Source organism: Erithacus rubecula, assembly GCF_903797595.1.
Source record: "Erithacus rubecula genome assembly, chromosome: 5".
In the NCBI taxonomy this organism is placed as follows: Eukaryota; Metazoa; Chordata; class Aves; order Passeriformes; family Muscicapidae; genus Erithacus; species Erithacus rubecula.
In genome coordinates, this window is record NC_136687.1 from 45,502,604 (window position 1) to 45,528,475 (window position 25,872).

Consider the following 25,872-nt stretch of genomic DNA (forward strand, 5'->3'; position numbering starts at 1 on the left):
TACTTAGTGAACTTCTGATTTTACCTAGTAAAGACAGATAAAGCCACTTGTGTGTGGAATCATCATGCTTATTTAAGAAGAAAAAGGCATTTTCTTAATTGCTATGCCACTGTACTTCACTCCACATATGCACCTGACCCCAAAAAGATATCCAAAGAAAGAAAAATATGATAAATGGGAGAACATCTGAGACATTTTTTCACTCCCATCTGGAGGGTCACCACCAAAACTGTCTGGGAGTTTTACCTGTGTGCCAACTAAAAGATAAATCTGGAATTAAAGCACTGACCACCCGTGTTTGGTGGTCTGGTTCAAAGGATAAAAAAAGTTGGAGGAAACTTGACCATTCCTGCTATTTTTTTATAAAACTCTTTTTTATTAAAGTTTTTCAGTCTATCTAAAAGTTAAACAACAGATTTGCACTCTTTCTCCTGATTTCTGATGTTCATCTGAATTCATGTTTCCATATTCCCCTCATTTCACTTAAAGAATGTTTTATTTTCTATTTCAATTATCTGTGACTATCCTAATATGAAATTTAAAATACTGTGATTTTTTTACATGCTACAACTCCCAAAGGTGAGCATAGTACTCAGAAAAAGATCAGAAATGTTCCTATCAACTAGATAAACCCCATTATTTTGAACCTCCTCTTTGCACAATACTTGAGTTAATTTAGGCTTTACCACACTGTAAGACTGTGCCTTACTGAATGGTTAGTTTCTGCTCAAAACAATGATTCCTCCTGACTCCTGGTTGTCTTCCCACCCTTCCCCTTGGCCAGCAGGGCACCCATCCAATGCAATGGAGAACCAAGTCAGGAAGTGATGCAAATTAACCAGTCATTTTAGCTGGCAGAAAATTAACCACTCTTTTTTCATGGTTTAATTTTCTGCTTTTAAGGTTTGAGCAACTCACTGAGGATTCAGAAACCTTCAGAATCACACTAAAAAAAGTAGCACTCAGACTGGTTTAAACATTTTCTGAAACTTTACTTTTACTTTTGCCAAGAGTAGAGCTTTTTCTGGTATAACTAGGAATACTTTTATCCAGCCACTTTTTCAGGTCTCGTACATCACCCCCAGATTCTGACAGTTCTGGAAAGCTCAGTGGACAAGACTCAGATTACTTCTAGCACATATTTCCATAATTTGCTTTCCCTCCACCTCCAAAACACATTTAATTATACTCAAGGCAATGCTAAATTTGAAAACTCTTACACATAACTTACTAAAAAGCAAAGTCAACTTATTTTGCCTTTCAGGTATTTTAATGAATTGCTAATAGTTTTCCCAAGCAAAATTCTTTACTTTTAATCATTACCCTCTTTTTTTAATTCATCTCCTCTCCAAGGTTTCAAAGCTTTTTCATAAAGCCATTACCTATCAGTGGTCACTTGAAATACAACTGCTATTTTCCATACATTTCGTAGTCATATTTTATAACAAATGTTTTTTTTTTATATATATAGATGCACATCAAAGAGTTTATATTTATTCATAGACAAGACTCATTGATTTTTATTAAATATTCCTGAGAATAAGTGCTGATCATTCTAGTATTTCCAGTGACCAAATGATGGTGTTTCCCAAATCACTACAAATAGATGGCAGCAGGGGAAGCACAGTGACAGGGTCTTGTTGAATTATGCCAGCTTCCCAGCTGAGCTGTCACTCCTAGGGTTGCTGTAAGAGGTAATAGACCTTTACATTTGGTTTGTCTGCCTGACCTGCCAGTTAACTGGTGGTTAACAGTTAATGCATTTCCCAACAGTGATAAAGGAACATGCTCATGGTTTCATAATGCATATTTCATTGCCACTGCTGTCTTCCTCAGTTAAAAGTCTGTCTTTTCCTATTTACAATAGGGTTGTAAAGCTTCACTGATTTTCATGCTCTGGAAAACAGTAGCTAATAAATAGCACAAATTGCAAGCCTTTTACCCACATATGTGTCTGCTTTAGAGCTCAAAGTATCATCCTTGATAACGATGAGAAATGCTGGCCTGGCTCTTACATGTCTGATAAGTGTGCACAAAACAACTGAGTGAATTAACAAACCAGGGCCAGAAGGCAAAGATCATGCATGGGATTAAGGTAGACAACGATCCTCCCTGAAACAAGGTATTTGATAATTTCATTTTGAAAAGGCAAGATGACTTTGAAGTCCTAACAAGTATTTTCCATAGAGCTGAAAAGTAAAGATGACAGATGTCCCACTTGCTCACTATCTACTGTCACAGCAAATACAGTTTTCTTGTCACCACCTACAAATCCCAGGATACAGCTGCCTTTCCTCTCTCCCTCCCATTTATCCCTCCCTGTCTAACTCCACATTTCCTTACCACACCTGTTCTGCCTGAGCTCTCATCAGATTCCCTCACAATCACTGCCCCCAGTCCCTGATGGGCAGCAAGAGTTTCCTGAGCTCATCTTCCAAGTCCCTATCCTTCTTTTAATGGATTATTACGGTCATGCTAGTAACTTCAAACTACTGAGCACACATTTTAATACAATAAAAGAAGGAAGGAATTAATTTCTTGGATAAATCTGGAAATGATTTGTGTTGCAGGGAAAATTTGCATTTGGTCAAGATTTCCCTGACATGCTGTTGATTTTTATTGGTATCAATGGGAATCTGCATAAGGATCTAAGTTCTCATGTAAAGCTTAAATTAGTGCAAGGAGATAATAACAACTAAATGATGCTCATAAAAACAACAACAACAGCAACAACAACAAAAACACAACAAAAAACTACAAGAAATTCATTACAACACTGGACAAGATAATTTTGTGAGCAGTCAACATATTTTGATATTAGACCTCAATTTTGTTCCTACTGCTCTGGCTGGGAAAACGTCATTCAGGGATGCTATGTCTGGTCTGAAACTATTCTCCAGACTCCAGCAATGATGTTCTTTCTCTCCCCCTGTTAGGTTTCTCAAACCTTAAGGCACAACTTTCCAAGTCTCCATCACAGTCCATAGATGTTCTTACTAAAACTCCACCTTCCTACTCCCTTACAATTGAGTTATCAAAAGGAAATTCTCGACCTCAGTTATTTTATTCACAGATTAAATGAAATAGACAGGCTATGCTACACAGCTCAACTAAGATCCAGGTATCACCAAGTGACTCACTTTCAGGTCTTGAAGCAGCACAGTCCAGTGAACATTAGCACCTAAATACTAAACAAGCTTTTATATCTCTGTGATAAAAGCAAGCTGACACAGCTATGCTGCTTCCAGCACTCCTGCAAGCATCCCTGCATGGCCCTGTCTTGAGGCATGTGGGTAATTCATGTCAGCATCCACCTTGGAGCTCTGAGACATACCAACTCTTGCAGCTCTGTGCATCTGAAACACGAGCAGGACTCCAGCTCAGCTGTCTAAACTCTCCTCAGCGTCCTTTGCATCTTCCACAGCAATGCAAGGGGCACTTCTCTTCAAGCATCCCCTCTAGATACGGAGTTCCCTTGATGCAAAGACCTTCCTTTTTAAGGAGTAGCAGGTAAATATCTGTGTCTCCTCCCTGAGGTTTTATCATTCTCCTCTCTTCTCTCTAGTTACAGCAGATAAGACTGATTCAGCCAGTCAGCAGGCTCTGCTGCTCATGAAGCTCTGTAGTTCTGTTTGTGCCCTGTACTGGATGTCCTCTTTTCGACTCTGGAAAAAAAAGATTTTTTAGTGTCAGAACCGGCTGACTAAACATTTCACTAATAAGGTTAAGTATAGTCTGTCTTCCTGCACATCTCTAATCCTGCTGGGGCTGCATTAACCCTTTACACTTACAATACCAGCAGTCACATAGACATATGCCATAAATACAGAAGCTATTCAAAACAGCCCACATCCTGTGATATCCTGGTGGTCACTCTATGGTGAATTGAAATCATATGACAGATCTTTGACCAAGATAGTGCATTTCCCATGTCTTTCTTTTCAACATCAAAAAAGTACTTCATTAATAAGAAAAGTCATTAGTCATCAAATAATACAACACAATTATGCTTCTCAGAATGTTTGGCATAAAAGAAGCCTATGTTCACAGGCTGCAAAAACAGACCTGAATACCCACAGTCCACCCAGAAGCAATTCCCACCAGGGAATTTTTCCACATGCCCCTAGAGGACAATGTATCTAAGTAAAATGTGGAGCAATGAGGTTCCATCCAAAAATCAGCAAAGGAGAGGTGCTCCCAAAATGCAAAACCAGGTAAGAATTAAAGCTTAGCAGACATTTCAGGGATATAAGAAAACATGTCAAATGTATGGTGAAAGTGCTTCTGAAATGTGTCAGAAACAACCTTCTGGCAGGTACCAAGAAGTTTCAATTTCATGGTGTATCCAAGTCCTTCAGGTTGGAGGGATTGAGCAGGTAGTACCTCTAGAGGAAGAGCTCTCTAATCACCAGACTCCCCTTGCCTCCTTATCCACAGAGATATCAAAACTTGCCTCCTGTGAACTCAGCAGAGCCATCCCTGGATTAGCATAACCAAAGCAGTGAAACACACTGGGAGCTTGCTCCTCTGAACATTGCCACAGAGCAAGCAATGGCCACATATTTTTTCATAATGGTAACCTCAAAAGAATACTGGGTAATCAATAGGAAAATACAGATGTGAAATGGGAGTTTCCAAAGACCACTACTGTCAGAGCTTATGTGGAGGGCAATTAGCACGGGGCTTAAAGTTCATGTGGGAACCCAGCATGCTCCATAGGAGCCAAGGATGCTTCCTGCATTGCAGACATATCACAAAGCTGCCTAGAGTAAGCCCCATCCAAGTCCCAGTTGAAAACAGATAAATATGTACAGGGTGAGGGAGTGTCAGGTACAAAAAGTCTTTAATAAAATCTTTTAAAGTCATGTTATGGCAAAGTAGGTACAAGTTATAGCAACCTCCTTTTGTCCACTGGTACATAATCTACGTGCAAGTTCATTTCATAAAGAGAACAAGAGAATACAGGAGACTTTTCAGGCAGATATAATTTGTTCTGAGCTTATTAGGGCAACACAGCAACTCAAAGATCACCACCTAAAATTCAGAGCACAAATGTGGTTCCACTTTGTGCACTGGGGAAGTCTATTGACACTTGTCCATGCAAGAGAAAAGCCTTAAATGACATCTCCAAACGTGGTGCCCCTGTGATATATTTCCATGACAGTCACAGCTGGGCCATGACTGTCTTTACAGCTGTCCAAAACAAAGCCCTGGAGTCGTATCAACACCATAAAAATTTTCTATCTCAGTCAGGATCAAAACTTTGGACTGTACTCCAAGTTTATCCTCAATGGATGGCTGGTCTTTCTAATCCTGTGGGACATTTTTTATTCAGGGATATTTTCCTCAGCCTAGGAAGTGAAAAAATCAACAATAACTGAAAAAACAGCCTGACTCCCATGCAGTTAAGTACTAAATCATTAAATTCCTACAATTTTTCCTTCTTATCACCATTTCAGATAGGACAGTCAGACAGAGCATGGAGCACTGGAGCTGCTGTTTGCCCTACCCTGTGCAGAACTTGCCTCTGCCCTTCATGTCAGCATGAAGTGCAATAAAAAGTAACATGTTTTGTCTCCCAGATTATCTACCCACGGTCTGCACATTATTACAGCAAGACCTGTCCAGCTGAGGAGAGAACTCTCTTCCTAAGGGAGAGGATGTGACTGTGTGGGGATAATGAATGGGGTTATCTCAGGACAGGCAGCAGACCAAAAAAACAAATTGCGTCAGCTTGGAAAAGGATTGGGCAGGAGAGGAGGGTGTGTCAGGGCACGCTCCCAGGCACAAAAAAGCTCAGAATAAACAGGGAGAAAGTTGCTGGCCCGGGGTTTGAATAAAGGCCTAGGAAAGGCAAAGAAATGGGCCACACTAATGAGGGCACCAGCATTTCCCTGCAAGCAGAAAGCTGGGGAGGACAGTGCAGGAAAAGGAAAGGAAAGCTGGACGTGGAAAACTGTGGAAAAGTGGCAAAGACAGCTTTGGAAAGAAAGTAATCTGAAACCTCAGTCAGACAGAAATAAGCAGTACAGTTGATCAGGAATTTGGTGATAGGGTTTCACGTGATAAAAATTAATTAATGCAAAATCTACTATGGCTGTAACCAAAATGCTGAGGAGTTCTTAACTTGGGCAAGGTGTGGCACAAACAGAGGCTGCCCTTGTCCCAAGGAGTTTACAAATGCCCTTGGGTGACTTGCAAACAGATGGGCAACAGGGGCAGATGGAAGGGCCCAGCTCAGCTCTGGAGCTGGACTCCAGTCCTCTAATTTTGGAGGTAACGCAGGATAAGAGGCAGTTTTAAAGCGAGGTGTGCTTGGAATAGAATAACATGAAGTTTCAGCTGAAGTATATGGGGCACAAGCAAAAAGGCTAACATAAGTGAAAATCTGACAGAGCTCTTTTCAAAATATATCAAGAGAGAAAGTTTAGCACAGTGAACTAATTGGAGAGAGCTGGGAGTAACCATTTCAATAATATATGAGTTGTGAGGGAGGGTGAAGGAATGATCTTGCAGTCTACATTTCAGGAAACAGAAGAGACAGAGCTTGCCAACAAACCAGCAAGCAGGACGGACTGTGCTTAAACTTTCCATAAAATGTTGCTGCAATTTTTTTTTTACAGCAAGTGTCATTTGACAAAACATTTTAAAAAGCCATTGTTACCCTGAAATTATCTAGAATTTACAAAAGAAAAAAAGATTGCAAAAACTTCAGTGAATGCTTGCTGCTGACAGTCCCTAGCCCTGTAAGTACGATTGTTAGTTAGAACTGACAATTAGATCTTAATTTTGTTCCTAGTATGGTGATTGAGCTGCTACATAACTTTCAACTAGTCACTTTTCCATCTCAATATGACATCTCTAAAAAGTGCAGAAAACCAGCCACCTGTGTGACAGTAGTGCTTTGAAATGCTCAGATTTAGGCATCTGTAAGGGGTGTTAAAAGAGGTCTTTTTTACAGGTGCTGATAAGCAAACATTATTCTTCCTGTATTCATTTCTCTTCCTTTCACTTTTGAAGAGACTTCTACAGGACTTATTTGTAGCAAGCTGTTATATAATTTTCTATCCAAGTGAAATAGTAGACTCTTCTTGCCTTAAAATACACTAGGGAAAACCTTTCTACCTTAGGGAAATGCATCTTAGAGATTGAAGCATTTTATAGGGGCAGTACCAATACTTTTGCAGTACTTTTTTCTTCCAGATGCCAGCACAAAGTGCCCCAGGTTTTGGCAGGAATTTTTCTAAAACCATATACACAGAAATCCTGGCAAAGTCCACATGGTTTTCCCTACCTCTGCAATGTATGCTTTGACTTCTGATTTAAAAACATCAGTCATAATTTCAGTACTATGTAGTTCTAAATACCTACTCTATATTAAATAATCTGTTCCTTTTAGCCATTGAATTCCATCCCCACTGTCAGATGTTCAGTGGATGTTCAATCAAAACACTGAAGCCTTATTTTTTTTATCTTTCTAGGTAAGCACTGTAGTTCTGAGTAATTCATATGACTTTGTAAAACTCCAAATTTTTTCCCTTTTATGAGCTATGTATAAAGTCCATGCACACACACACACACACACACATACACATTGACTTTTTAACTGATGTAGTCTGTGCAAAACGCTTTGAAATTTTTGGCTGGATTTATCCACAGAAGTGTTACCCTCTTGCATGGTTTTAAGCTCTGAAGTTTCAATTGGAAAATTAATATGAGTGAAAGGCACATATAGAAAAATCCCTCACACACCTATACTGTAGCAGCAAGAAAAAAAGAATGCAAATATACTCACAGCTGTAACATTTCATGTACAAATTCATCTGCCAAGCAGTTTGAGAATTCGGTGCACTGCTTTAGAGCCGGACTTTTCCTTCCCAGAACGAATAACATTGCAGAGACTGCCATCCAGTGGGGAACCAAAAGTTTAACAGGGGATTGGAGCTGCAGAAAGATAAAATCTAAAGGTGTCAAGATTGATAAAGATTGTGTAGTAGCTAATGGCAATGCTGGAAGTACTGATGGAAGGAATTTCCTTAGTCAGCTCCAGATATTATTGACAGTGTTGAAGTAAAAGGCATTTATTTTCCAAATGCAGGTGCACAAAGGCAGTACCTTGTACTGACCATGCAAAGCAGGTAAAATTAGGCTTGTTCACTCACAGTCTAGTAAAGAAGCTGTGGTTAAACACAGCCCTTAGACACATCCAAAATACTACAAGCATTATTTTCCTCGTTGCATGGTTTTGTCTCCATTGATTTCAGTGAAGTGAAGCCTGGGTTTGCCTAGGTTTAGATGAGACCAAAAAATATTTAAGATCTCCATGTGTCTGCTGCCTTTTAAAACACCAGAGGAAAAACTTCCTCATATATCTGAAATTATTCCTCCTTAGGCTATGAAAAAAACCTATGATTTAAATATAGTTTGTTAATAATTTCTTTATTTAGCATTGGTTTTAAGCATTATTTGACCTTTATATGTACCTTTAAAGAAAGTCTGATGGAATGTTCCAGTTCCCTAGTTTTATGATCTTTTGTATTTATTGCCTTGTCTACTATGTATATGAATCTTGATATTTGTGACAGATTTTTCTTAGTTTGTTCTGTTGTGTACAGACCATATATTGTCTATGCTCATAAAACACTCAGTAACTGCATGTGCAGAAAAAAAAACTTTTTCATGTTACTTGCTAAGAAACATAAGAACCTGCAGGTCATCCCTGCAGAGGTGTTTTTAAATCCAGCCACAGGAAACAATTGCCTCCTTTCCTTAAAGCTGTGATGAAGCTTTGGCAGGATTCTCATATGTGTTTGGCAGTTAACTTATATTGATTTAAACAAAAAATATGTACCTGAATTCCGTGAGGACCCAGGCTTGACTGCTGTAGATGTAGATTTTGGCGTGCCTTCCTTGGGTCCCTAGTGTAATGACTGGGAGTCCAGTAGGACTTTTATTGTTTTCAGGATGAGTCATGCAGGCAGCAGCACAACAGATGGTGTAGAGTGTAGAACAATAGAGACAAAGATATGAGACAGCTAGGAGAAAACTGGAACAGACAAAGAAAAAACCGGAGGATGAGAGGCTGAATGCAGGAGAGAAGCCAGGAGGTTAAGCTTTGCCACAGATAGCAGGAGCTAATGAAGTGTGGAGTCAGTGCAGGGTAAAGTAGCTCAAACAATAGTGAGCAGGGAAAATTGAAGGCCCTGTAGTCAGAGTAGAAGGAACAGAGGTAGGAATACTAAGAGAAGCAAGGCTTGTAGACAGCCAAGTGGCCAGTGGGACTAAGTGATGGATTTCAGTGTGGTGAAAGAGCAAGTACCAGTGAGAAGGAATACGAAAGTGGAAGAGCTGAGGAGACTGATAAATAACACCTTCTGAAGGCAGAAATACCACAGCAGCTAGAAAGACAGCAATCAAAACCAACAGTGGTATGCTGAAACTCAAAAGTCTGGAATGACAGCAAAGAAACAGGGGATGGCAGCTGCTGAAAGACAATAGGATAAAGACCTTGAATAAGCTCAGACCAGCATCAGACAAGCAAAAGGAGATGAAACACAGCATTCAGAGCTGGTTTAACAACCAGCTGTAGCAGAGAGAGGTAGACACACTTGGGAAAAACACAAAAGAAGTTAAATTCCACAGGTCAGTGAAGCACAGTTGCTGAAAGGAGGTGTCTGGAAAAGTCGGTGCAATCAAAAAATGTATCAGTGTCTTAGAGGGGAAAAACAGAGAAGAAGCTCCATCAGCAAAATACTTCTTAGAAATATCACAGGCTCCCTCCTCCCACTCATTGCCCTGTTCTAATACAACAGATATACTGACAGTTGTCTAATTATAACACATTTTAGGAGAAGGACTAAGATGAAGATTTGAAAAGAAAAAGGCCTTAAACATTCCTCCATACACTTCTATTTTCCTTGCCCAAACAGCTAATTCCTTTTCCTGTTCTGGCAGTAGGCAGTTAATGGAGCTACTTTTTGCTGTCATGTCTAGCTCATATGACCACTTGATGTTTCAAACTGAACCAGGGCCAGCAGGATTTTGTCCTACAACTGCACTGAAGGGATATTTTTAAAGGACAGATTTTGCTATTTACAAAGACCATTCAACAGCTATGTTTAAAAACACAGAGCCTTAGTGTTTGGAGTTAAAAGCCGTTGTTCTCAGCCATGGAATAATAAAGATGCTCAATCACTTGACACCTCTAGAAATCAGTCACTCATCCCTAAACAAACCAAAGGTACCTGCACATTTTAATGGGCATTTTTCAAGCCTGTACTTAAAGCTGCACAAAGCAGAAATTCCATCATGGCACTATCTAGTCCATAAAGTAGTAAAGTATTTTACCCTTATAAAGATTTGTCTGGTATTACCCCAACTACTCCTTGCTACTTTTGAAGCTCTATCTACTGCTGATGCAGAAACCAATTTTCTTCTTTCTTTTTTGCCCTTTATTTAATGCCACCTGTACTTGCAAGTTAGAAGTTTTTCCAGTATTTCCATGTGATGTTGCAATACTTTGCAAAAGGCAATCTGCTCTCCTCTTCAGCTTGTGGTAAAGCAGAGCCCAAAGACTTACTCTCAGGCATCCCACATTTTGTCAGCTATTTTCCTTGAGTGGCATTGATACTTTGCACTCGATGCCAGAAAGAATAAACCAGCCTAGTTTTTTTAGACCACTCATTGATTTAAGATCACTATGCATCCTTATTCTGCCTTCCCAACAGTCTTTCTGCATATTTAGTCAGTACACCCTACTATCCAGGTCAGTGGGTGTTGAACAAAGCTAGCCACAGGACAGATCTAAAAAATAAGATATCTTTCCACTTTGATATAAGGATATCAACTAATCAGCAAACACTCTCTGAAAATGCTTCTCAAAGAACTTTGGAATTTAGTTTATAGCTGTTTTAGCTAAGCCAAGTTTCCAAAACTTGCAAGACAGTATCCAAATCTACAGCCCAAACATCTGATGTTCTTCTATCCATGGGGCTCATAACTCTCATATATGTCTTTTTCTTCATGTGACTTATTCTTAAAGAATCCAAGTTGGCTACTCATCTTTTTGCCATTTTCTTCCAGGTGCTTAAAATGCTTCCCCAACACCACAAAATCTCTTCTTCCAACTGCATTTATGCTTCTTTTTTATTATTCCCCATTCCTCACAGTCCCATCTGCATTTAAAGACAGATGATACACTGAAAAGCTGAATGTGGTAACTGTACTATCATCCAGGATCTGTCAGAAGTACCTACAAGTTTTAAAATTAATTAAGATGTCTACTAAGTAATGGATAAAAAGTTTAGCAGTTTATTTTAGAATAACACAACAAGTCTGAGTTCTTTCAAACTTTTTCTTTCCCTGTTTCCAGTTGAAAGCATAACATTTCCGCCACCAACAAAGGGTACCAGTCTCCCCATCCACACTGATCTCTGTAGTGAAAACTGATGCCAAAAAGAGAAGGAAATTACAAATGTCAGTCTTTCCATTAGGCAGCAGATGATACCATATTGATCTGATTTACTCAGAGATAAGTACTATTTCTTCCAGCCTGCAGGTAGAACAGTCTAAGAGCTTTGACATTTATAGAACCCATATGGGATAGCTACATGATGAAGTGTAACTCCATCTTATGCCTGAGGAACATTAGTAACTAAACTGATATCATCAAACAGGAGCTCAGCAAATTGCCTTATGGACTCAAGATACTGGACAGCAGAATGCAGTGCCCTGCATCTGTATCTCTAATTGAAACATGGTGGAAGTCAGACATGCTTGACTCCCATTGCAGTGCCACAGCTGTTGCTCTAAAATGAGCTCAGGGTCTCAGTCCAGTTCTGGGCTGACAGGTATCCATGTCAAACAAAAAGGACACCAGCACAATTAGTTTTTACCAAAGAAATCAAACCACCTAGAAACTCCCATATTCTTACTAGCCACTTCCCATGAAACACTACCTTTTGAAAAGAGTTTGATGCATTAGTTATATTTTTGTTGTCACTCAAATCCAGATCTCTCCAGAGCTTGCCAATCATCAGTATAGCTCAAAGGCCTTAATGTGACTGAAATTATTGCAAAACATTCTTCTGATATTTCTACAACTGTTCCAATTCAATTATTCTGATTGTTTCAGTTTTTTTACCCTGTTCTGGAAGAAAACCATTCTAAAAAAACTGCAGTGTTAAGAAATAGCAATGAGACATTCTGAATATAGACCAGTTATTGCTGCAACCCTTTTTGGGATAATAACCACATTCACAAACGTTCAATACCAATTACACTATCACAGCTGTTGCTATGTGGAAGAATTTCCATTGCATGCAGAATTTCCATATGTGTCAGGAAAATAAATTATAATTGCTGTCTTTCCACACTGGCTCTCTATATTGAAGGCAGCAGAAGAAATTTAGGGTAGTCTCAGGTTATAAGACTGTAACTCTTAAGAAGTCAAGACATAGTGCTTCCTAATTAATATATTAAGAACATATATTCATGCCTATTTCTTCAAAATGATTGAGATATCCTCCTTCCTCCACAAATTGTTTTAGTGACACAAAATCTTCCAAATATGTGTCAGTTCTTGGAGCAGCAAGGAGTGGGGTCAGTGGAACTGCTACACTGGATTCCTGGAGGGCAGACTTTGGCCTGCTGATGGCCCAGATTGGCAGAGTACCTTGGGGCACAAAGGAGTCCAGGAAGGCCTGATATTCCTCAAGAAGGAAATCTTAAAGATGCAGAAGCAGATCATCCAAATATGCCTAAAGATAAGAGAAGCAGACTGAACAGAGAGCTTTGGCTGAAAACCACAACAAAAAGGAGAGTTTATGACCTTTGCAAGAAGCAGTGGCAACTCAGGAGGAGTATAAAAATGTCAAGAGGACATGTAGGGAGAAAATTAGAAGGGTCAAAGCCCACACAGAACTTAAGCTGGCTACTGCTATAGAAGACAATTAAAAATTACAACTAAACATATATTAGCAACAAAGACAAGTCTGAGGAGAATTTCCATCCTTTAGTGAATCTGGAGTGAAACGCAGTGATGAAGGATGAGGGGAAGACTGAGGTACTTCCTGCCTTCTTCACCTCAGTCTCTAGTAACAGCTGATTCTGTGGGTACCCAGCCCTCTGAGCTGGAAGACAGGGATAGGGGGCAGAATGAAGCCTCAATAATCTAAGGGAAGTGGTCAGTGACCTGCTTAGTGCTTGGGCACACACAGATCTGTGGGGCTGGATGGGATCCATCCAGGGGTGCTCAGTAGGGGCAACTGGTAGAATTGCTCACTGAGCCACTTCCCATCAGCTACCAGCAGCTCCTGTGCCTGGAGGTATTTAAGACATGGAGATGTGGCATGCAGGGACATGGCTTGGTGGTGGGCTTGGCAGTGCTGGGTTGATAATTTGATTTGATGATCTTACAGGTCTTTTCCAACCTAAATGATTCTATGATTCTTTCACTGTTCCACAATATGCAGGAGTCTGGAAAATGCATTGAGGAAAAAAAAAGAAGTCAGAATGTCTGTTCTTTTTCATCTAGAGGTATTTTTCAGCTTAACTCAATTAAGTACAAGATCATTTAAGGGTTCATATACGTATATAATAACTTTCAAAAGCTACACAAGTTATGTATGTCTTCCTGACTATACTGACTAGGCATCATCTCTCAGAGATTACACTGAAGCCATGCATTCAGTATTTTCTCCATCAAGACAGCCAGAAAACCAAGACCTCTACACTTTAGCTTGACTCTTTCTGTTGCACTTGGAAGTAGGCCAAATTTCTGGTTTTAATCAGGAATGTGTTCCTGTAAGCTCTGCTTTACCTTTACCTTGTTTTTAACCTCTCACCCATGATCTAGTTCAGCTGAGCCTTGAAGATATGAACATCGAACACAGATGGATATTGTCACTAGTTACAGGAAGTTTTCTTTCAGTCACTGAAACATTCCTATTACTATTCCAAGTCCCTACTTTAGAGGCCACCTGCTGTTCCCTATAAAGAACAGCAGCCAATTACAGAAAATACCAGCCTTTCTTTACAGCAAAGGGGATTCCTCTAACACACTGCAATACTTCTTTGCAGTTTATTTGACTCAGTAGACATTTTACCTTGGGTGACAAAGAAGCCTCCAAACCACATTCAAAATTAACCAATCTCCAGCAGTGCATTCTGCCATCTTCCAAACTACCACGTGCCTTATTTCTGGAAAGTCCATCTTCTGCTCTGTGTTTTGTTTTCCTGGTTCTCTCTGTGCCACAGGCTTTGGCAGATGATCATACCACACCTAGCTGGGACCAAAAAACTGTGATATTCCTTCAGCCTTATTTGCTGCAGAGGGAGTCACCTAGTTTTACTCCCAGAACTATCTTCTACCTTGCAATTACATCTGCTTCAGTTTGTTTCAAGCTGTTTCAAGTTACAGCACCTGGCCTGCAATTACAGTGAAAGGCACTTGACAGAGCACAGGCACTGAACTATGCCTTTAAAATCACTGCTCATTTAGAACCAGCTGCAAACTCGGGAGGCTGAAGCTCAACTGCACTACAACAAGCAGGAAGCCAGAAGAGTCTTAACTATAGTCAGTGAACTGACTTTCTGGTTTGACTTGCCTCTCAGAGTATTTAAAAATATTACTTAAGATCCAGTTATTTACTTACACAATATCAATACTCCCCCTGAAGGTAAGCATGTGTCTCACAAAAACCAGAGTGACCAAAAGGTAACTGTGTCAAAATGACTGGAAATACTGCAGTAATGAGCCTCATAAAACAGCTTAAACTACAGGAAATCTTAATGAGAAACACATAAGATGAACAGATGCAAAATTGTCACATCATATGTAAGAATGAGGCAGTGGAAGTGACATATCCTGAGGGCAGATGATTAATAACTGGCTCAGAAATTTGATTAAGTATGTGAACAGCAATGCTTACATCACAATTATAGGAATAAACAACTCTTCTACTTTATATTATTATACTGATTAAAACAGTGTTTCAAACACATATGGATTGCAAAAAAGACATTTATGGTGATTCAGAGGGATCCTTCCTTCCCCCAAAATGCAATACATTACTTGAATTAAACATTTCAACAACATTCAAACTTTTAAAATTAAGACAAATCAAACAGGAATTTTGCCTCACATAAAAAAAGCAGCAGCTTCAGAAGTTTTCTTGGCTACTGATAACAGCATGTTGTTTGCATACAGTACAAATGCATGGGAAATGAGGCTTCTTGTCCCTGATACTAAAAAAAATGAGAAAAAAATCAGTATCCAACAGTGAAAAACAATGCTGAAATTACTTGGTCATGGTATGGAACCTCACGTATGAATGGAGAACAGTCCATGCAAACAAGAAAAAGCTTTACAAGTTGCACAAAATTAAAATAATTTTTTAGAAAATAAGTTTTATTTGGCTCCTTTTGTACACTTTTTCTTAAAAAAAAAAAAAAAATGCACATTCATACAGTTTGCCCTTCCGAGTGCATGTCTGGATTTGCTCACATAGAGCATTAGTATCATTAATACCAAGGCCAAAGAGGCCTTCACAATAATTTCAGACACATTGTATGTTGGCTGTCAAACATCCGAAGTTACAAATTATCTGATTACAACTTGGAAATCAATGTTTTGAGTGTTTCTTCTCTGATTCACATACATAATTGTCCCACACAAAAGAGGGAAGAGGAGACAGACCTGCAACAAAGAACCATCAATGGCAAATACTCATTTCAGGTAGAGCTAATGGTAGATTCTCTACTTCATACTGAAACGGAATATAAGAGAAATACTCCGCTATAGAGCTTTCTCTTTTTCAAAAGCTCTACATCAGAAATGATAAAACATTGCTTGAAAACTACAGATCAGCCACTGCTAGTGAGAGTTTGCAGAGAAAGCACTCATTCCCTAGTTTTTTCTCATGGCCAGGTCTCTTTGCTGTTGACGGTGACTGGAACTTGTTTCTTGCTGTTTCTTCTTAAAACATTTTGTGGAGTAAATTCAGCTCAAACTTTCACACAGCACAAGAGGTACTAACCCATCAAGTAGCCCCTACAGAAAAGAAAATAATTTAGAGAAAAAGTTAGCAAACATAGGCAGCACTCCTCAAAAATAAAGAGACAAACCATCTTATACCAAAACTTAAGATTTCAAAAGCCTCTGTGCTGAAGGCTTGGCTATCCTAACTATATACTCCTTACTCAGTTGATTTTCATCAATGAACACTGAAAATGCATTAGCCTCAATCATTCTCAATCCAACTTTAGTAATTGTTAGGAATTTTTGAAGCCCACATTATACCCTAAGAAATGTTCTTTATTTGTGCCCTTCACAAAACTACATGTTAAGATAGTCAATACAACCTGATCTTTTTTGATGCTCCACACAAATCTGTTCTCTCTTTCTCTTCCACTTCTCTGAAGCCCTGTTCTTTTCATGAATTTCAGAATGAGAACTGTTGTACAGCAACAAATGTACTCAATGAAGCAAAAAAAAACCACCTAGCATCAATGATGCAGGAAAATATAGGGTAGGTCCCTATCCAAAATACCTGCTGCCAGGGAACCCATCACTTGTGTTATGAAACAAAATTTTTTTAAGTACACTGCAGAGGCCAAAAAAAGTATTTAAGAATAGAAGAATGACTGTCACTATTAATTCAGCACTTCATGGAGCTACTCCAAAAATTATCTATCAGTACCTCTAAATACCAGGTTTCAGCTATTCCAAGTTAAATAGACAGACTGAAAAATACAGAGGGAGAAAAACTGGCAAACACACATTTGGATTTTGCACAGTCTAAAAGCTACAGATCTCTTCCTCCTCTGCCTTTCCTCAAGTACTTTAGCTTTTTCCATTTTCCTCAAAGCCCTACTTTGTAGCTACTTACCTGACCAGTACATACAATGAATTTTAAGGTACTGAGCAACTCAGACTCGCTAATCATATTTTCTAACATATCAGTAACTGTCACCCTTTTTTAACTACAGCATTAGAGTAGCTGGCTCCCAGAGCATCCCACCTCATTCAAGACAGCTTGTTCCAAAATAAGCAGTGAAAAAGCAACTTATGTTCAAGCTGAAGATCACCATATTTTCTGTTACTCTTAGATTTAACACAGCACACATGAGCCACAAAAGAGAATAAAGGCTGAAAGAAGATTAAATCACTTACGGTAATTTCATCCTCATGAAAACTCTGGCCATGAAGAAGCTCAAAAGCACACTAACAAATCCAATAAAGAGCAAAAGAAACCTATTCAACTTAGGGATATTTGGTGCATTGGATCGATCCAGAATTATGAATCCTAGGCCACCCATTGTGAAGAGGAAGCTGGATGCAAGGCCTTCCATAATATACTGTCCATTTACCCTAAAGGAAAAGAAAAAAAAAACAGTGAAAAGAGTCAGAAAAGGATTAAAGAAATTGTTTACATTTCAAACCCCACCTACTCAACAAGCTTTAGCTGTACAAACACACAGGATGATTAACTTTGATGGCTGACTTTCTAACTAAAGCAAGTAGAAAACTGATGTTACACAATTACATCAAGATTTTAATGCACAATTTATCTCCAGGACAGAGAGTCTGCAAGGTGCTCAGTCCAGCACACAAGAGGATTCATACATATTTGTGCAAACTAACAGCTACCACCCAGGCTCATTGCTTTGGAATGAGTCCAAGGAGGTCCATGGCACCTCAACCTCCTTATTTACATCCCAGTGCTGGGCAGGACTGCCTGAATCCTTCTCAGGAGAAATTCCACTCAAAGCACTATGGCACATGAAGCACAGCTGCTGGTTCCAGCACACATCCTGTAGGATGTTTTGTTGCCTGCTTTCTGAGCCCGCATGGATTCATTGCAGGGACCAGCCCAAGGGTGCCCCATGGGGCTCTCTGTCAGCCCAGACAGCTGGACTTCCTTCCTACAAATGGGAAGAGATGGAAAGTGAGGAACCTGAGATGCAGAAAGAGTATTGCACCTGGATCACAAATCTCCTGCTTCCCACAGTCACGGAGCCATTTTCCTATCCTCCTAATCAACCTCGTAAAACTGGCATTGATGCAACTATGATGGATGCCCATACAGAAATAAAGATTAAAATTACTGTCTCATATCCTGGAAACAAACAAGTTTGTCTTATCTCATCTTGTTTCACTGACAAATGACAGTGCTAGCAACTCCCTGCAGCAACTTGATTAATCAACATTGCAACAATCCAAGTCCGAAACACACATTAAGTCCAAGTCAAAAATCTGTCACATCAATCACAGATTCAACCAACTTTTTCGGTATTTAACAAAAACAATTATTTTTTTCTACACACATATACACCCTAGTTACAAAAGTAAATTTAACTCTCTTCAGACCAGTTTGCTCCTAGGAGCCTCCAGCTCATTTTCAGTAATAGAAGGCAAGGGCACCATGAAGACCCTGTTGGTACACATTTGTAACACTGTTCCCTGCCAGAGTCCCAAGTACACTAGAGTTTAAAAGATAAGTTTCCCAAACATTACATATTCTGAAACAAAAAATGATCAAACGTATCTGCATCCAAAATAAAGTTCAACTTAAACAGCAAGACAAAGTCCTGCCAGCCCAAAACAATTTCTTTTTACCAGACTTCTCCTTTTTAAAAGTTTTAGGACTAAGTTTTTTTGTTTTCTGCTGGTTTCAATACTGGTTTGGTGGAGGTTTTTTTTTTAAGTACTGGCAAACCAAGAATGATAGAAAACAACTCCTGCCTTGCAGAGGGAGAAGAGAAGGGGAGAGAGGGGAGCAGATGCCGAGCCCGGCAAGACAGGGTTTGTTCCCTGAGCTCAGGCATTCGCAGCACGTCGCTGGTGGGGACAGCGCCCTGCTCTGACCTGTATGCCAAGAAAGCCACCGGCCTCTGATGCCCGTGCTCGTCTGTCATCGACCCCACGCTCGGAGGCTCCACGATCACGTCATAGATAATTCCTGCGGGGAGGAAAGCAAGCACCGACTTTGACTCGCAGCAGCGACAAGTGCCCCGACACCGCGGGGATGCCCGAGGCTCGTGTTTTACGGGCGGTTCGGACCCGGCCACCCGGGGCAGGGACCGAGGGAGAGCTGCTCCGTGAGGGGCCTCCCCTTCACCCCGGCCTCACCTCCGGTGATGAGGAAGTAGGACACGACCACCAGCGCGTACACGGTCATGGCCGAGGGCATGTGCACCCAGCTCGGCCGCTTCAGCTTGATGTTGGGGCACTCGAGCACGGCGAAGGGCAGGCGGTACAGCGTCTCCATGGCCGCGCTGCGCTCCCGGGGCGGCCGCGGCCCCGCTGCTCCCTCCCGGCGTTGTCCGCTACCTCCCGCCGCGGCCGCGCTCCGCCACCGACACGAAGGCGGAAACGGAAATGGGCTGTCGCGTCCTGACAGGGAGAAATAGATCACTTTTTAAAAAGACAAAGGAAATAAAGAACTAGAAGTGATACCAGGCTTAAACGACATTTTCAGAAATATGATATTTTTTTTTTTGCTGCATAGAAGCGTGCAAATGCCCCCAGCTCCCCGTCGAAGGGTCTATCTGTCTTACTCACCTGCCAGGACCTGACAGCCCTGACGTGTCGGCGCTGGGTACCGGCGCCGGCCCGGGGGCGTGGTCGGGGGCGTGGCCGAAGGCGGCCCTGCCCCCAGACCGGGCAGCAACGTGGCCGCCCCGGGAGCGCTCCTGCACTCGCAGCCGCTGCCACGGGGTAGGGCCGCCCTTGGGCACCCCTGTGCTGATGCAGTTTTCCGGTGGGGGAAGGAAAGGCCACGTCCCGCCTGTGAGCTGCAGTCAGGCTGGGGGGATGCAGACTAAGGTCCGTAGTAGGCCTTGCGGTGCCCCCAGCCAGAGGACACCCCGACAGCTGCACGCAGCCCAGGGAGGAAGAGGCACGTCCCACCAGTCGCTCTGACAGCAAGCGGGGCACCGTGTGTTACAGCCCATCCAACACCCTCCCGTAAGTGTGCAAACACATCCGCGGCCCGGCCCGCCCCTCCTGCCTCCGTCCTTAGCTCGCTCTGGACAGCAGCGCGTCAGAAAATCCCCCTTTGGAGTGAAGCATCTCTAGTTCCTCCAGCTTCAAGAAAGGGGCGGGGAAGAGCTCTTCAGGTTCCAGGAGCGCATTTCAAAGTGTATGCGCCAGCTGAACTCTCCCACCCCGCCATGGTACCCAGCCTACTTCCCACTGCACACCTTTCCCCGAATGTCTGCGCCCATTCCTACACTCCAGCCAACTGCTCAGTTTCAAACTAATTACGGGCCTTATTACCATTCACTGACACTGCCTATGACTGCTTTGATTTCTGCCTGTAGTGGCCATATCACTTTTCCTAACTCATAATTGTTGCCTTCTGATGCAATCATATCATTTGTAGCTAGCTGTTTTCAGTCTTACCCTTGCAGTTTGGAAGAGTCTCCCTCTCAGTGCCTGTCAATGGATGTTTATGACATTTTTCCTCATTATTCGAAAATTATTCTCCCTCCATCTCTACTCCTTTCCAACAGCCTGAAGGAAAACTCTAATCTCAGACCATTAAGGCAAAAGAAGGGCAGGTTACACACACCAGCACAAAAGTTGCTGGTTTTTTTCCAGCACTAAGTACTAAAGTTTGTACAGGAACAGTAAGACAACTAAGGAAATGTTAACCTTGTAAAGTAACTGTAATAACAGCACCCAAAAATGCTGACTAGTAATGTTACTCTCAAAACCTCCTTTAATGAGCTACACAGCCTTTGCACTGAGCTGAGAAGAAATGCCTCACATACTTCAAGCTACATTTTATCCATTTTTTCCAATTTGAGAATTATTTTAACTCCTTGGGACACTGTGAAGAGATTCTTTGAGAGGTACAAGGCCTTTCACCTACCTCTCAGGAGGTAGGTGAGGGCTGACAGGCACCTCAACCAAAGCACCAGCTCTCTGCCACCAGGGCTTTTCAACTCAGCCTTCTGTGCTCTGTCCCTTGCTGACTGTACAGCCGACAGAGCCAGGAAGGGTAAAAAGGCAGCATGCACTCAGGAGTGACCTGCACACATCTGAGCCACAGCCTGAGCAGACTCCACAGTGACCTTAAAAACCCCTTCAAGTGGAACTCACAGCTCCCAGTAAGCCCATGTGTGCTCAGTAATTATTTCTCCTTCCTTTCACCATGGAGCTCCCTACTTCTTGAAAAAATAGTTATTGGTTAAAACCAGGTAAAAATAGATGCCCATCAGTTAAAAAGCAGTTTAAAAATCAGAGTTTGGGCTGAGGAATACCACTGCACACACATGCAAAGCAAGAAGTACCCTGTGTTACAACACTCCTGGACAGCATTGAGACACTAAATTTAGCATTCTCTACAAAACAGAATGAAGCACATCCATTTTCATTTTTTACATAATTACGTCCTTGATGATAAACCAACAAACTTAGGTTTGAGTTTCCATGCCAGAGGCCCAAATTGCTACTCTAAACCAGGAAGCCTTTGAAGGTCTGTCCTAGGGGCGCCCTGGAGCTCTGCTGGTATCGTACCTGTAACTGCTGACCCAGGAAGACCCAACAGGATACAGCAGCTGCAGCTTTCTTCCAGGAGATCCAGAAGAAGCAGTATGCAACCGTCTGGTGGATACAGCACTGGCTTTGAGAAGTTAAGGCTATTTTCTCCACCCTCACTTGAATAATACCACATACAATTTTAAAAAAATCTACTTTAGGCTTATACTAGCTGTCCTCTTGTTTGCTCTTCTTTTTCAAAGTCCTAACTTTCTTCTGAAATCTTCACCAACTTCATAAACAGCTGCTGAAAGAAAACCTGCACTGCTGAAAGTTATTCCATTCCCTCTGAATGACTGAGCCTGAGCTGGGAGTCCTGTTTAACCAGACTTCCTTCCAGCTGCTTAATTTCCCTGTCAGCAGGCAACACTGAACAGAGCATCCTGACTTACAGGTTTTGTTGCAGCAAAACCCAGCTCTGCACTGTACAACCTGTGACAAGCAGCAGCTCCTACCACTTTTGAGTTGCACACGGAATGACAGGACACAAGAAAAGTGGAGATTTCATTTATTGGGCTGAAACTACAAATAGATTCACTTTGACTTCTGGCTCTGTGCTTGTGCCTTCAACACTTTCACAACGATCTTCTGCTCCTCAATGAGAAAAGCTCGCTTGATCCTGGAAAAGAAAAACTACTTTAAGATATGTGTCTATCTACTGAAGTATAAAGACAAAAATAAGACAAATTACAATTACTTTTGCCATCTCCCACATTCATTGCACGTGTGGTATTAATTCCACAGTTACACAGAAAAGGAACCCACTGCTGTTCTTGCCAGCAGCAAAAGACAGGGACAGTGGCACTGTATGAATGCAGCAGTTTAGGGATGGCAGCCTATGGTGCCTGCAAATTTAGGGTAAGTGGCTTGGAGGCAAGCAAGGTAATACTTGATGGCTGAACATGGGAAAATTTACCATCCATACAAACTTCAAAAGCAAAAAGCAGAACTCCTAACTGGAGAATTAATTTAATTCTGTTGAAGTCAGAATTGCTGTGATGAGTAGTGGTCAGCTCTCTTCCTCTACAGGAAAACTATGTGTATGCAGTTATCAAAACCAGGAATACTTTCCCTATCAGGATTAAAGCTCCTTGCACATCAACAGGGAAAAGCCTAGCAGGTCAAGCCATGCCCAAATGTGACTGTTTCTGGAAGACATGCAGGGCTGCCAGGTAGATGGGACAATCTATGCACCAGCACTCACATGACTATTTGATGGTTCTGAGTTAACAGTACAAGTGTATCACACACTCTTATACTCTTAAAAATGCCTTCTGTAAGTATTTGGTATGTATGGCTACTTCTGCAGTACAGAAACCTGTCAAAGATGCCTAAGGTGCAGGAGAAAACCTGACCATTAAAGAAAGGAGGTGTCTGTAATTTCTGGTTTAGGCACAGGAAGAATAAAACATACTCATGCCCTTAAAACTGCCCATCAAGCTCATGAAGGGTTTGGGAAAACACTAAGAAAAAAAGTGGTTTGCAACACAGAAAAGTTATGCTACAGCTCTGCAGCCATAGCAGCTCATCTTCAGTGGTGCCTAATGTAATTTATCTTTGCACTTACATATGAACACGAATTTATCTACACACTAACACAGAAGAAAAAAAAAATACTGGCACTACAGATGAGAAAAACTGGCATACAACTGCTGACGCCAGAGATCTGCTTTGTTTACCATTCACAGAGATGATACACTCATGGTCATGATTTTCCTCAAACTTGCCAAGGGAGCATAGGATATGCAATTGCTACACAATAAAACTGAATTCAGTGAGGCCCAGCAAAGGCCATTTTAAAACATGACCACATAAAGCTGCTTAACACACAACCAAGTAATATCTCTGAATCTCAAAACACTACGAAGAAGTGAAAAATTAAATTAAATCTGCATAAGGCAAAACAGAACAATAGAACAGAGTAACCTTTACTATGGTAGTCAATACAAAAGATAAAACTCCAGTCCAAGGAGACTGTTCAGCATCAATACAACAGTGCAGTAAGAAATCCTGAAGAACACAAAGTCTCCACAAAGGAGCTCCACATGCAGGAACTCCCTTAAATACAAGGGACAAAATCAGACACATCATTGCTTGACATGCCCCACACTCACACTCTCCATCTCCCTACACCAGTGTCAGACAAGAGCCTTCAAAATTTGGGTCCATGTTATGAGAACAGAGAGAGATGTAAAAATTTTGTAAGAGCCAACCTCAGGAGTAAGGCTGGCTTTGTGTAGATTACCTGTCACGGACACACTTGGCACACATGGACCCACCGTAGGCTCTGCTAACGTGCTTCTTTGTTTTTGACAGCCTCATCAGGACTTTGGGGCGCACAGCACGGACCTACAGACAGAAAAAAAGAAAAGTGTGTCACAGGACAGCAACTTTGTGTATCTGTCACATAAAAACCAACATCACTTTCATAGTTAAAAAAAAAAACAAACCAGCAACACCTAAAGTTTATTCAAGATGTTAAAGTGACTGAGGTCACAGCTCATTGCATGTACCACCTTCAGCATTCCTAAGCTGATCTTTTCATTCCAACACATGGGCTCACCAAGAGGTTAATTTAAAAATTGGTTATAAAAAACTGTTTTTTAAAAAGATAGAAACTGCTCAAAGATCAACATTACTCAATCATTTCCCATAACTGTTGTGTTACTTCAAGAAAATATTAATTAAAAAATTATGTTAAGAACATTAATTCCTTTTTTTCTAAATATGAGACATTTCTAAACTTGGCTCACCCTTCTCTTCTGCAAGCCTAATACAACTAATTTATGTTTTTAAATTTGCTATAGAATTGCCCTGCCTAGCTTTAAAATATTCAGACTTTCTAAAACAAGAGTTTATACTTCATAATAATACAAACCAAGAGCATTTAAAATTGAGCTTCCAAAGCTTATTTTGCCAGAAAACTTTACAATATTTGATTTGAATATTTTAAAGAAAAAAAGTTATTTTAACAAGAACTGATCAATAAAGGCCCACTGCATACTTGGAAAGGTTCTTGGTACTGAAAAAACGCTGCAGCAGAGAGACCCTCGGCTGTTTATGATCCTACTTACACCACGAAGTCTTCCTGGGCAAATACCACATGCTGACTTGGGGGCCTTTCCCACCTTCTTGGTGTAAAGGTAAACAATCCTGTTCCCGGGTGTTCGGGACCTAAACACAGCAGAAGAACGCTCAGTTTATGTACCAACCAAAACTGAAACATCACATATTTACAACAGAAGTTTTCTTACAAACTGCCTTACTTACAGTCTGGTCTTGTTGGAAGCTGTGTTGTAGGATAACCTACGGCGGTATGTCAGGCGCTGCACCATTTTTCACTCCTAAAAAGTCAAAACCAAAGCGGCACTAGTTAAGAGCTCGATGTCCACACTTAGTTCACATCTCACAGGATCACCCGTACTGAGCCAGGTGTGAATCAGCAGCTGCCGATTCGGTAAAAATAAAACTAAAGCCTTTCCTGATCAGCGGCAGCCAAGGCAACTATATTAGAGAACAACAAAAGGCGTGACAGCGGGCACGATGCGATCCGCAGTGAAAATCCACCCGAACTAACTCGAACACTGTTCAAACATCCTACTCTTGCCTGGATTGTGTCACGCTGTCCTAGGAACTGCTTAAAGCTTTAGCAGCTCCGTAATTTATAGTCAACATCAGCTTCATTGGCAGCCCCGGGAGACGCGGGCCCTGCTCGGGAGCCCCACCGCGGAGGCCTGAGGAGGCCCGGCCTGTCAGCCGGGCAGCTCTGACCGCGCTCCAGCCCACGCGCGGGCAGCAGCAGCGCCGCCGGTCCATCCCCACAGCCCCTCGGGGTCTCGGATGGCGCTCGCCGCCCGCCGGGCCGCGGATGGAGGCGGATCCCACAGCCCTCGGTCTCCCACCGCCATACCTGGCGCCGCTGGACCCGGAAGAGGAAGCGGAAATGCGCGAGTCAAAATTGAAATAGCGGCGGGCTGGAGCCCGGAAGAAATAGCGGCGCCTGCACACTAGGCCCCGTCTGCTATGCAGGTGGTGTAGGACACCGCCATGTTGTACGGCACGAAGGTGCAGGGTGGCGCCATGTTGTACGGCTGAAGCGGAGCGGAGCGGGGCGCCGCTCGTCGGCGGGATCGGGAGCAGGAGCAATAAGCGTGATGGGGGCCCCGTTTAGTTATTGTATCTTTTACCGAATAACTGTTTTACTAAAATACCGGCTTCTGTCCTCAGAAAGAAGGTTTGTGCTTCATTATGGTAATTAGCTGTGGGCCCAGAAGCTATTCCCTAATCTGAATTACAGGTCCCTCATAAACGCTTTTCCATGGCAA

General features: G+C 41.6%; 2 protein-coding genes across 2 annotated transcripts in view; both read right to left on the reverse strand.

Moving 5' to 3' along the window:
• Positions 1–15,388: 15,388 nt before the first annotated feature.
• Positions 15,389–19,387, reverse strand: OSTC (oligosaccharyltransferase complex non-catalytic subunit). The gene is made up of 4 exons (XM_079307349.1): positions 19,133–19,387; positions 18,869–18,962; positions 17,174–17,371; positions 15,389–16,051 (listed from the first exon to the last, which is right to left on the reverse strand). Exons 1-4 carry the CDS (start codon positions 19,269–19,271, stop codon positions 16,033–16,035), a joined length of 450 nt encoding a protein of 149 aa, XP_079163475.1. The 5' UTR covers positions 19,272–19,387; the 3' UTR covers positions 15,389–16,032.
• A 2,652-nt stretch (positions 19,388–22,039) lies between these two features.
• RPL34 (ribosomal protein L34) overlaps positions 22,040–25,872 on the reverse strand; it is a 216,541-nt gene continuing 212,708 nt past the window's right edge. The window contains exons 2-5 of the mRNA XM_079307350.1: positions 24,818–24,889; positions 24,622–24,721; positions 23,793–23,896; positions 22,040–22,166 (exon numbers count right to left, since the gene is read on the reverse strand). Coding sequence (XP_079163476.1) covers positions 22,082–22,166; positions 23,793–23,896; positions 24,622–24,721; positions 24,818–24,882 — 354 coding nt within the window. The 5' untranslated portion in view covers positions 24,883–24,889 and the 3' untranslated portion in view covers positions 22,040–22,081. The remainder of the gene's footprint in view (positions 22,167–23,792; positions 23,897–24,621; positions 24,722–24,817; positions 24,890–25,872) is intronic.